At 31.1% G+C, this 13,679-nt stretch overlaps 2 protein-coding genes across 3 annotated transcripts in view; one reads left to right on the plus strand and one right to left on the minus strand.

Annotated features, from left to right (window-relative positions):
- LOC129225690 (mutS protein homolog 5-like) overlaps nt 1–5,150 on the minus strand; it is a 90,626-nt gene extending 85,476 nt beyond the window's left edge. For both annotated transcript variants that reach the window (XM_054860167.1, XM_054860165.1), the window contains exon 1: nt 5,004–5,150. The gene's annotated coding sequence lies outside the window, so the exon portion shown is untranslated. The remainder of the gene's footprint in view (nt 1–5,003) is intronic.
- A 5,446-nt stretch (nt 5,151–10,596) lies between these two features.
- Nucleotides 10,597–13,679, plus strand: part of LOC129225695 (uncharacterized) — a gene marked incomplete at its 5' end in the record, with an annotated part of 48,710 nt that continues 45,627 nt past the window's right edge. Inside the window, one exon of the mRNA XM_054860172.1 lies at nt 10,597–10,666. Within this exon, the coding sequence (XP_054716147.1) occupies nt 10,597–10,666 (70 nt within the window). The remainder of the gene's footprint in view (nt 10,667–13,679) is intronic.

Genomic DNA, 13,679 nt, shown 5'->3' on the forward strand with positions numbered 1-13,679 from the left:
TTTGTGTGTTTATATGTTCGAGGTAATCTCCGTAATATAGTTGACTATAGTACTAATTATAGCATGTTGATTATAGTACTAACAAGTACTATAATCAACATGCATGTGTTTGGTTTAAAAAATATCTAAATATCACAAGATACCGTTCATTACTATCTTTTACAGTATTTCAAAATACTTATGTTACCAGGGGTCTGGCCAGAGGATATTTGGGTCCGTTAACGGACCCTTCACAAAAATCCGATCAACCAAAACGGACCTTTCACAAAATCCTGATCAAACAAAACGGACCCTTCACAAAATTCTGATAAACAAGATCGGATCTTTCACAAATTGTTTATTGAAAGAGCAAATGTGAAGGCAAAATATCGCATATTTCTGTGTATAAACCGACAATTTTCGGAACTTTTTTTTAAGTCAAATTAGAGGGATCAGCTTATACAAAATCGGCTAATTTTGGGGGGAAAAAATTGGCACTCTTGCGATGCTCCTACAAGGGATGAATAATTGCTACTGCCTAATAAATATAATGGTTGTTTGTTTTATCACATCTAATTAGCAGCGGTGTTGTTGTCAACTTTTCTGAAAAGGCATTGGTAAGCACTTTTCTCCCCGCTCATGATTAATAAACAATAATGATATATATCTGCGAAATGAACTTAGAACTGCAAAGGGATAGGGGAAAGAAAGGATATGGGTGGGGAAAAAATATGATCGATTCATATAGGGTTACCAACTTAAAAATTATCACCACTTAGCGTCTGGCCTTGAACCTTTATAATGACTTGATTAGAAAATATTCTCATCATTTTACCAGCTTGTCAATATTTGCGTTTATATGGTGCGGGTGCGATGTTTAATTGTTATTTTGGGAGAAAATTATATGGGTTTTGATTTTTCGATGCTAACAAGGATGATTAACTTTAAATAAACTCTTTTAATTACTGGTTTTTTTCCTTTAGATGTCTACATTTTGAAAAATGCAATCATTTAACATCCGATTATTTTTGCGTCAACTGTGTCCACAAATATTAATGAAATGTTTATCATAGGACTCTAAAATGCAATTTTAAAACTGATTTTATCAAAAATATTTCTTTTACAAGCCGTTTTTATACTTTTGGTGCCTTCACTTTGAGAATTGCGATCTCTTTGCATCCGCTATGGGAATTCGATGTTTCGAATTTTTGATGATTATTACGCTTTGTTAAGAGGTATATAATTAAAATATCTTTTTGTTTTTGTTAAAATCACGGAATTTATAAGTTTTAAACGAAATTCTGTGCTTTTTAAGAGTGTCTTGGGTCAAAAAGTTAAATGCTGAACCCTATTCTGATTTATTTATTATTTTTTTTTGCGAATTCATTTGATTTTTTCACAAAATTAATTCATTTTTCACAAAATTATTTGATTTTTCACAAAAAACGGACCCTGTGAAAAATCCTGGACAGACCCCCTGGTTATCACGCACCTGTATATTAGCCATTAACAGTTTTTTTTTTTTTTTTGGCAATCAGAACAAATGCTCGTAGATTTATTACCGCATAGTTTAATTTCAGACTATTTTAATATTTTTCCTGAGGTAGATACTTATTTATATACAGCAAAATTGATCAGTGGAGGTGACTTGGAGGAAATTGGAGAAATATGAGTTATGTTTTTGAAATTTTCCCTTTTTTTCGGTGTTGGACCCTTTTCCCTTTTTCTTCCACTGCTTTTTACATTTCCAGCATCAGTTTTTATTAGCGAGGTTTCTTCTGATTCTAACTCAGAAGAACAAGCCATATTCCACAGCACACACTCCTAGTACTATTGATTACTTCGTTTCTAGTTTACTCAAAACTGTTTTCACCAAATGATACTTGTGATTAATGTCACAAGTCATTTTATTCTGGTCTGAAAAAGACTATTGAAAGGTTTTCAAACATTTGTTTAAACAATTACACGAGGTGTCGCACCGACAAATGTTTGTGCACTTAACGAAATTTACATCAAAAATCGTAATTTTAGGCAATATTTGGTAAAGATGCAGGAAAGGGAATTTGGGGTGTCCCTCCCATAAATTTTTCAACATTAAAGTCACCTTTAAACTATCTTTGGTGATATTAGGGGGTCAGTAGCTTCTTCCGGATTTTTTTGAAATTGAAGTGTTTATAAGTGAGAAAGAGGTGCTTTATGACTGATCTTGGAAAATTTTCGAAGTTGAATCTTAAAGGCACAATTTCAGGGGCCAAATAAAATCATTCCTATTGTGGCTAACCCTGATGGGTAATAAAGCTTAGATTAGTATACAAAAGTAAAAGTAAATTTATTTTTAATTTTGAAAAAGCGTTTTTATTGATTGTTTAAGTCACAAATTTGAAAGATGTGGAATGAAAACAATCAAGTTTCATGGAACCCCAGCGAGAGCTTCGTGGAACCCTGGGGTTCCGCGGAACAATTTAAGAAACGCTGCTATAAACAAATCTCTATTGGGAAAGAGCAAAGTAAAATTTATTCTGATCCTTTTTTGAATCTGAGATATTGCGACAAATATTGAAATTTTGCCAATTTACTTCAGATTTAAAATCACTCTTCTAGCTCTTTTAATAAAAAAATAACAGTAAAAATGATTCAGATTGAAAAACTATCTATAACTAACTATCTGCTCTAACTTAGTAATTGTTTATGAATTTCTTGATGACAAAATCATACTTTAAAAAATTGAAAATTTCATTTTTTCCTCTATTTCAGATGTTTTTTTGAATATGAGGGAATGCTCTAAATTTACTCAAGTTTTTTTATGTAACATATTGAAGTATCTTTTAGATGCTACTATATTTTAATCATTGGAATCAGCATATTTTTGTTACTAGAGTAACTTGAACTTAGGCAAAATTTCATTAGTTACTCCTTTTTATTATATGTTTAGCAAAACTAACCATTTCTTTCGTGTTTCATTTTCTCAAAAGCATGTTTAAGAAGTACTTGCCAAAATGTACATTTTTTAAAAATCGAAATAAATGTTAGATATATTTGCTTTTGCATCATTGAGTCTAAACGAATTCTTGTAATTTCACATAACGGTCAATCCATACAGGTTCCATACAGTATAAACTACTCATTCATGTTCAAATATTTCAAAGTTATAAAATTAAAATAATTATTTTGAAAATTACAATATGTTTTTTCAGTATAATGTATTATATAGGGCACAATATACGTAATTTAAGAAGGTGCAATGAAGTTTTCACTTTGTATTTCCGTTTTAGTGTGTGAGTTGACTAGCAAAATTGTTCAATTTCAAAGAACTGTATCTTTTTTACAAACCAAATACAAAAAACAATATGTATAACATGTATAGTACTTGAATGGAATATTCAATTGGCCAAGAAATTTTATTTTTAATTCCATCCCCTTTTGGTTCACAGGGGTCTAAAAATGTCATTTTTGTTATTTTTCCGATTTTTGAGGGGCTGTAATCTATAAAGGGTACACACAAACACACAGCAACAGTTACATATTCTTTTTAGCATGGTTCCAGTGATTAGTTTTTGCCATATTTCATTTTGTGTTTTCATCCCCTATGCGAGTTATCCCCCTTTGAAATGAGTAAAATTTTTAAATTTGATCTTGAACTTTAACCTGTTGCCGTTATTTTAATTATTAACTTACAGCTACGTAACTCAGCATGTAAGACTATCAATTTATGCACTTTTTAACATCAAAGCGTTAAATTAACTGTCATAAATGTAATTCAAATAGATTTTGGCCAAAATGCAAAGGTCTAAAATTCTCATTTTTGACTATGATAAATAACTTTTGATGACCTCTAAAAAACCAAAGGTTCAGTTGAGAGAAAAAAATAAAAGTGGTTTTAAACATCTTTCATATCCAGCTTTAAAGGATATGAATTTCAAAAAAATTAAAAATGGTCGAGCTCACCCATCCGTCGAACCTGTATGGATTGACCCATAAAACACGAAGAAAATGCTATTTTTCTGAATTTTATTTTACGTTTGGAAATCAAAAACCAAATTCGAGTTTCTTCAAGAAAATAGTAGAAACACAGCTCTATATTCTTGTAAAATTTTAAAGTTGTCTGAATTTTCCCTCATTTGAATTTTTGTGTCTATGTGAAGGGGAAAATCATCATTTTACAAAATGTCACTAAGTTCAAAACTGATTTTGAAGACAAAGGAGTAAGATACAACTTCAAAAAAAAAAGGTATTTCTTTTATAATACTTAGCACATTTTTGGGTATTAATTTCATCAAAGCTAATGCATTTCTTAAAGATTGAGATTAAAAAATAAAATGCTTAATTATGAGAAAATTGAAATACTTTCAGTTTTTGAAACTCGGTTAAAAGTTAACTATAATAACTTTGAAAATTTTACTGACATCATATTAATAACCCTACTCCATAGATTGCAACAACATATAACTTTTATGTTTTCATTAAATAGTTAATAAGATACAAGCCTTCAAAAATGCAACATTTAGCATTTATGAGAATGCTGTTCACTTTAACCAATTTTCAATCACATGTAACTATTCAAATAAAAAATTTTAAGCAAAAATATTTTAGATATTTTTATATAGGCATAAAAGGAACCTGTATACCAAATTTCATAAAAATCTGTTACCATGCAGCCACCACTTTTTTGCGAATTTTGCTCATTTCATATGGAATGACCCAGCTAAAACTAGCGTCTTTGACAATGTTGCCGGTATTTTGCAGCAAATCTGTCTGGAGAATTGCCTAGTTTGTGACAGGTATATATTGCCAAGTGGTTATATTTTTACTGTATTAATCCTGTTTGAATTGAAAGTTAATGAGCTTTCAAAGTGTACTTTTACCAATGTGTGTCATTTACCAATTCTTAAATCAGGGTTACATGGATTTTAATCTAAAATTACTATAATATGCTTGTTAACAAGATTAGTGATAACTGGAAGAGCAATGGAATAACTTTTAAAAGATTTAATTATTATTTAAAACAAATAAATTTATATTTTTACTTCTGGTCTGATTTCTTCTTCATTTTCAGCAGAATCACTTTCATCATTTTCTACCATGCCATCATCAGATGATGATTTGCCACCACAAGTTATATTTTCAGCTGTTAACTGTTTTAAACTTGAGCCAGAAGATTCAGACATACTCGAATTTCTTTACCTAAAACACAAAAAATTATTTCAAAAAAAATAAAAATAAATAATAAATAAGCTTCTCTAAAGAATCTTTACGAAAGTAGTGTTTCCGCAGACATTTTTAGGAGAACCCTGTGCCCTGCCCTCTTTTTTGCAATTTCGTGCGGCTGGTTGTTTTGTTCAATACTACAAATTGAAAAGCATGATTACTGACAATGTTAAACTTGAATGGAAATATTCAAATTGGTTTCTGAAAAGCATGCATTTAAAAAAATAAGCTTCAAGCATGGGTGCATATACAGGGGGACAAGTGAGAGCTCAAGGTCCTCCCCTCCCCCACCTTAGAAATTATAACTTTCTTGCTTTTAGTACTTTTTCTTCGCAAAAATTAAAAAAAATTCTTTGTCAGTCAATTATGAATATGTTATTAAAAATGTCAAATTTTATTAACTCTAATCTGTATTGAAATTAAATATTAGGGTTTCCAATCCCAAAATCCCGATCCATCATGGTGTTCTGCGGGATTGAGAGATGCAAATGTTTTCCAACTTTTGCCACTCATAAAACAAATCTTTTCAAAAGCATTAATTTTGAATGTGCTTCTTGCTATTTCTGCAAGAAAAACTTTGTGTCTCGTATGATGAACGATGGATTTACCATTTAAGAACACAATAAAAATAAAGTATATTTTTATGAAAATGAATAGGTATTCTCATTCAAAGTTTTTGTTCTGATACGTCAGCAATTCATCCATTGCTTAAAAATAATAAACATTTTTGAAAACAATCCCAAAAATTTTAAACCCAAAAAAAATCGAGTTTTAGCAAAAATTGAGAAAGTGCAAATCAAAAACCCGCTGGAGCAGTCTGAATACAATGTTGGAATGCTTAAGTAAGATTAAGGAAAACACTCAAAAGCTTTAACTTGCTAAAAGTGACCAATATTTTTATCTGAAGAAGAAAGTGCACAATATGTTTTTTTCCAAAGAAGATCCAATAAAAAACCTATTATTATGTATGCTCTTTAACCTGCAGGAACTGCCTGCTGACGTCTTTGTCAACGTGAAGTGATATTGTAAATGTGGGTGGTACCTTGAAAATTATGTTGGATGAATCAGCTGACTAATCTGCAATACTCGGCACGACTCTAAAAGAGGCAACAGAAACATGGATGAAACACAAGCTGACTCACAGTTGGTTAAGCGGCTCAAGATTTTGTACATCTCTTTTAAGTGAGAGTTAAAATTAACGATTTTATCCAAAACCTTTTACTGAGTCTGTGACTTTGTGAAACCAATCAGGTTTCTCTTCCTGCTGTAATGAATCAAATGCACTGATACAAACTACCTTTTATGCAGCAATAAGGTTGGGTTTGGGTATTCTCAATGCAAGTTAAATTGGATACAGCAATACACAAGTCAAATTGCGTATTGCTGCAATTGCAAACAAAAATTGCGTACAAAAACGAAGTTTTTGTTCACAATTTGCAGTTCTTGAGCAAAAGCCAAGCATTTCTCCCATAAGAAAAGAAAAATCTATTTTCGAAGGTCATGAAGTTTATGCTAAATGTCCACAATTATTTAAACTCTGTAAAAGCAACTGCAGTGGATCTAAAACACGCTTTTTCATCAAGCGTGTTATTTATTGAACAATAATCTCTTCCCATCTCATACGAATCAAAGGGCACACTTTAGGGTACCAAACGATAGTTGCTAATTGGTCCCTACTATTTGTAGAGACTTTGCAGTACCATACAAATGGTTCAGGGAGTTCAAGAAAACTACTATCTCAAGTAACAAAAGACGCCTTTCTATAAAAAGCACAACCTTTTCTATTTGATACTAAAATTTAACTTTGAGAAGAATAAAGAAAATCCTGCAAGACCAAATTTGGTGCGGGATTGGAAACCCTAGAAAATATCCTGTTAAACCATGGAGAAAATGTCCGAGTTTAGAGGATGTACCCACTTAAAATTTTGCATATGGGCGCCCATGGCTTCAAGTAATGATAACAACATTTATTGGTCTCATAGCTGCCAACCTCAAGATAAAAAAATAGGAGCACTTAAGGGTAAAAATAGGAACAATGACAGTTAAAATAGGAGCACGAAATTTCATGCTCCTATTCAAAAATAGTCTTTTATACATATCCTACATGCATTGCATAAGAACATATTGAAGATTAAAACACAATTACTTCTTATACTTGGAAGTAAAACAACTTCATGGTAAAGGTCAAGACTCGGAAATTTTCTAAGTAGCCCGAGGCCACTAGACTCCAAAAACTTAGTGGCCACCACTGTCGCCAAAGTTTTGAAATACAAACTGGGGGGGGGGGGGGCAGTTTTTACAACTTCAGGGGTCTGTCCAGGATTTTTCACAGGGTCCGTTTTTTGTGAAAAATCAAATAATTTTGTGAAAAATGAATTAATTCTGTAAAAAATCAAATAATTTCGCAAAATAAAAAAATTTTTTTTTGGTTAAAATGAAATTTTAGAATGTAGAGATGGCACAAACTGCATCAATTAAAGTTGAGTGTTTTCCTCTTATATGTCAAGAAAATCATTCTGGAGTGGTCTGATATTTGGCGGGGGGGGGGGGGGGGGGGGGGGACATTGCTCTCTCAAGTGTCAATATTTATGTACCATTCTACATTATCTTAAATTATACTAGAAATATTTCGGTACAGTATTTAAAATAATTGTAACAAAAAAATAAATTAATAAAATAAAATTCAGAATAGGGTTCAGCATTTAACTTTTTGACCCAAGACACTCTTAAAAAGCACAGAATTTCGTTTAAAACTTATAAATGCCGTGATTTTAACAAAAATAGAAAGATATTTTAATTGTTTACCTCTTTAACAAAGCGTAACAATCATCAAAAATTCTAAAAATAGGATTCCCGTAGCGGATGCAAAGAAATCACAATTCTCAAAGTGAAGGCATCAAAAGTATAAAAACGGCTTGTGAAAGAAATATTTTTGATAAAATTATTTTAAAATTGCATTTTAGAGTCCTATGATAAACATTTCATTAATATCTGTAAGACACAGTAGAAGCAAAAAAAAAAAAAAAAATAAATAAATAAATAAATAAATAAATACCTAAACAAATAAATAAAATAAACCATCTATTCAGCATTTTAATTTTTAACTTAATAACAGAAAATGGATTTTTACTTTAAAAACTTGAAATGAGAGTTCTAACAGAAATAAAAAGACTTTTCATTTATTTGCATCCTAATAAAGCGAAGTTAGCTTGAAAAAAGAACAAAATATGATTCTCATATCGGATGTTAAAAGATTGCATTTTTCAAAATGTAGACATCTAAAGAAAAAAGAAACGGTAATTAAAAGAGTTTATTTAAAGTTAATCATCCTTGTTAGCATCGAAAAATCAAAATCCATATAATTTTCTCCCAAACTAACAATTAAACATCAGACCGCACCCACCGTAAAAACGCAAATATTGACAAGCTGGTAAAATGATGAGAATATTTTCTAATCAAGTCATTATAAAGGTTCAACGCCAGACGCTAAGTGGTGATAATTTTGAAGTTGGTAACCCTATCTGAAGCGATCATATTTTTTCCCCCACCCTTACTATCCCTTTGCAGTTCTAAGTTCATTTCCCAGATATATATTATTATTGTTTATTAAATCACGAGAGGGGGAGAAAAGTACTTACCAATGGCTTTTCAGAAAAGCTTACAACAAGACCACTGAAAATTTGCTGTGATAAAACAAACAACCATTATATTTATTTGGCAGTAGCAATTATTTATCACTTGAAGGAGCATCGCAAGAGTGCTACTTTTTTTTTTTTTTCAAAATTAGCCGATTTAGTATAATCTGATCCCTCTAATTTGACTTAAAAAAAGGTTCAAAAAATTAGCGGTTTATACACAGAAATATGCGTTATTTTACTTTCAGATTTGCTCTTTCAATAAACAATTTGTGAAAGATCGGATCTTGTTTATCAGAATTTTGTGAAGGGTCTGTTTTGTTTGATCGGGATTTTGTGAAAGGTCCGTTTAGGTTGATCGGATTTTTGTGAAGGGTCCCTTTTGGTTGATCGGATTTTTGTGAAGGGTCCCTTTTGGTTGATCGGATTTTTGTGAAGGGTCCCTTTTGGTTGATCGGATTTTTGTGAAGGGTCCGTTTTGGTTGATCGGATTTTTGTGAAGGGTCCGTTAACAGACCCAAATATCCTCTGGCCAGACCCCTGAACTTTCATAAGAAAAAAAGATGAATAGGACTCTCTCTCTTTGCACATTCTAAAAGAGAGTTATTCAATACTTTTTTTTGCACATGGAAAATTTAGGTTAAAATAGTTTTCTGAATTATCTAAAAAAAAAACAAATAAATGAGAAGTCAGCAGGAACCTTCATTTTCGATGAAATAGTTTTAGTTTATAGCAAAGCCTCCAAGGCAATGAGAGAGGATCAAATAAGGATAAAATTTACCCTTCAAGAAAATAATAAAAAAAACCATAACTTTTTGCCTTTTGTTATTTTTAATAGTTTGCATTGAGACAAACAACCAATTCTGTTTTCGGAAACTTAGGCTATTAATAGTCTAGTCTACTTCCATGTTACAAATGACCAAACATGGCAACAACGCAAAATATTTAAGATGATAGATTTTTGAATTTTTCGCATTAAAAAAGTAATTATAAATAATTAATAATCTTTAAAAACTAAAATTTAGACAAAATAGTCAGTTTTTTGCATAATAGTGTCTAAAGCAATGAGGATAAAATATTATTCTGAAGAAAAAATTTTGAATTTTAAGAGAAAATTTTTTGAATTGCAATAAACATCTAGTTCCGAGTTTGAAAGCTTGGCCACTAACGAGTCTTGTGTACTTAAATCTCGCAAATGACCAAATATGGCGACTAAGTCAAAAATTCAGATATAAAATTTTGAATTTGTTGCATGAAAATAATTTAAAAACAAAAAATCATCATGAAACTACAATTTAATTGAGAATTTTTAGCACATTTGTGTCCAAAGCAATAAGGTAAGATGAAATTTTAAAAATAGTATAATTGTTTTCATTTCTCAATAAAACTATTTAAAATACCCAAAAAAAAATTTTTTTCGCAGCACATGTTGCTTATTTTCATTAGTTTTAAGTTAAAAAAAAAACCCAATTCTGCTTTGTCTATGAAAACGATGGCACTTAAGCATCGTCTACTTCCACCTTGTGAATGACCAAACATGGGGGCTACGTTTTACACGTAGCTGAAATGCTCTATGAAAAAACGACGTCCTCCGATTGAAGCGCTCCCCCTCAGTGTTTATCCTAATACTAATGCTTCCAAAGCATCAAATTGTCTTCTCTTTTGTTGTGTTTGTGCACAATTCCTGCCTTCGAGGGTAGGGAAATTTCTTCTTTTTCCTCAGAAATCGAAAAGTGTACTAGTAAAGTAAAAAAACCGAGTTTTTTTTGGAATAAATCGGATTTTTGGAGCACGCAATAAAAAATCGGAGAAACTCCGGGAAAAATGGAGCACTTGGCAGCTATGTGGTCTGTAATTTTCCTTCCTTTTTCATATTTTCCCATGTTATTTAGAAAATAATGAAATATTTTGAATTTTTTTATGTGTTCTGGCTCGAGAGAATGATTTTAATATGCAATTTGGCAAATGTGTGAAAAAAAGTTGGGCACCACGGATCTAGCTAAGAAACACTGGAGTGTAAATTTAGACTTTTACATGAACCACAATAACTTTAATAAGCACAAATGTAAGAATACATTAAACTAGGGATCTTCGCCCTGGGTTCTGCAGAGCTCCGAGACTCTCTGGAACTTCTGTAAGTGAATACAATTTATCTAATCAAAGCACCAACGGTTTCAGGAAAGGAACAGGGCCTTGCATAAGGTGGTATTAGACTTTGTAGATTCATATCTCAAGGTTAAAAAGTAATCACAGGCAGACTAGCGTTTGATTGGATTCGTTGGAACTAGCTTTTAGAGAAGGCTTTGGCCTGTTTGACCTTGTAGTGGAGATAGGAAAAAAAAAGTTGCATTTTATATTTTATTGAAAATAATTCTTGGAAATATTGCTTGGTTTTGGAAAAAGGATTTTAACTTTAAAAATTTTCTTCTGAAACAAATATATGGTGCCAAAACTACAATTAAACAAATGAAATCCAACACAAACAGCAATACGATAACATCACATATGCCACTCATTCTTTACCTAAACTTGTAATATAGTACAGAGCCGGATCCAGGAAGTTTCTGCGCTGCTTTAGATTAAAAAAAATTTAAAACAGATGGGCAAGTGCAATAGTTTCAATATTTGCCCCTGCTTGGAAAAATTGTAGATGTGACACTGTAGAAGTTACTCTTTTTTCCCATAAAGAGAATTTTCTTAAACACCAGGGGAAAATGGGGAACCTTATTCCCCATTATCCGTTCATTAACGGGTAATTTAGACTTTTAGATGTTACCATTGTTTTTCTACCAGAGAAAAAAAGTGAAAACAATTACACATATCAAGCAATGCATATAATAAATAGCAAATTGAAGTAGTAGGGGAGAGGGGGGCACCTTTGAACAACCAGGGGTCTGGCCAGAGGATATTTGGGTCCGTTAACGGACCCTTCACAAAAATCCGATCAACCAAAACGGACCTTTCACAAAATCCCGATCAAACAAAACGGACCTTTCACAAAATCCCGATCAAACAAAACGGACCCTTCACAAAATTCTGATAAACAAGATCGGATCTGTCAAATTGTTTATTGAAAGAGCAAATCTGAAAGCAAAATAACGCATATTTCTGTGTATAAACCGATAATTTTTGGAACCTTTTTCTTAAGTCAAATTAGAGGGATCAGCTTATACAAAATCGGCTAATTTTGAAAAAAAAAAAAGAAATCGGCACTCTTGGGACGTTCCTGCAAGAGATAAATAATTGCTACTGCCAAATAAATATAATGGTTGTTTGTTTTATCACAGCTAATTAGCAGCGGTGTTTTTGTAAACTTTTCTGAAAAAGCATTGGTTAGCACTTTTCTCCTCTTCATTTTGCCAGCTTGTCAATATATGCGTTTTTACGGTGCAGTGCAATGTTTAATTGTTATTTTGGCAGAAAATTATATGGGTTTTGATTTTTCGATGCTAACAAGGTTGATTAACTTTAAATAAACTCTTTTAATTACCGTTTTTTTTTTCTTTAGATGTCTACATTTTGAAAAATGCAATCTTTTAACATCCGATATGAGAATCATATTTTGTTCTTTTTTCAAGCTAACTTCGCTTAATTAGGATTCAAATAAATGAAAAGTCTCTTTATTTCGGTTAGAACTCTCATTTCAAGTTTTTAAAGCAAAATTCCATTTTCTGTTATGAGTCAAAAATCAAAATGCTGAATAGATGGTTTATTTTATTTTATTTTTTGGGTCAACTGTGTCCACAGATATTAATGATATGTTTGTCATAGGACTCTAAAATGCAATTTAAGAATAATTTTATCAAAAATATTTCTTTTACAAGCCGTTTTTATACTTCTGATGCCTTCACTTTGAGAATTGCGATCTCTTTGCATCCGCTATGGGAATCCGATTTTTCGAATTTTTAATGATTATTACGCTCTTTTAAGAGGTAAACAATTGAAATATCTTTTTATTTTTGTTAAAATCACGGAATTTATAAGTTTTGAATGAAATTCTGTGCTTTTTAAGAGTGTCTTGGGTCAAAAAGTTGAATGCTGAACCCTATTCTGAATTTTATTTTATTTATTTATAGTTTTGTTACAATTATTTTAAGTACTGTATAGAAATATATCTAGTATAATTTAACATAATGTAGAATGGTAGATAAATATTGATACTTGAAAGAGCGATGCCCCCCCCCCCCCCCCCCCCACCGCCAAATATCAGAAAAAAATCCGGAATGATTTTCTCGACGTAGAAGAGGAAAACACTCAACTTTAAGTTTAATTGATGCAGTTTGTGCCATCTCTCAATTCTAAAATTTTGTTTTATAACAAATTTTTTTTTTTTTGCGAAATTTTTTGATTTTTTTACAAAATTAATTCATTTTTCACAAAATTATTTCATTTTTCACAAAAAACGGACCCTGCGAAAAATCCTGGACAGACCCCTGACAACTTTTTGAAAAATCAACATATTTCTTACTCAGATTATAATTATTAATGCTTAAATATTTTATGATAAAAAAGAATGCATTTCTTTATCATATAAATCAATATCAAAATTTTTACTGATAAATTAAATATGATACAAAGCTTTAAAATTTTTAAAGTATTTCTGTTCAAACGTGCCCCATGTAGGGGCACCTTTGAACAAACAAAATCAAATTGTAATAATAGAGTGATTTTATCGAAAATCACATACCTTTAAGAATTACAAAATAATAAGAATAAAATTAGAGCATTTTGCTTAACTGAAATTAAAAATTTATAAGCATTTAATTAATTTTATATGAACCAAAAATGACATCAAAGCAAAATGTTGTAACAGCACGTAAGGTCCCTCCAGAAATCTGTGGTTGTGGCAGTTTTTTTACT

This window comes from Uloborus diversus, chromosome 7, assembly GCF_026930045.1.
Source record: "Uloborus diversus isolate 005 chromosome 7, Udiv.v.3.1, whole genome shotgun sequence".
Lineage (NCBI taxonomy): Eukaryota > Metazoa > Arthropoda > Arachnida > Araneae > Uloboridae > Uloborus > Uloborus diversus.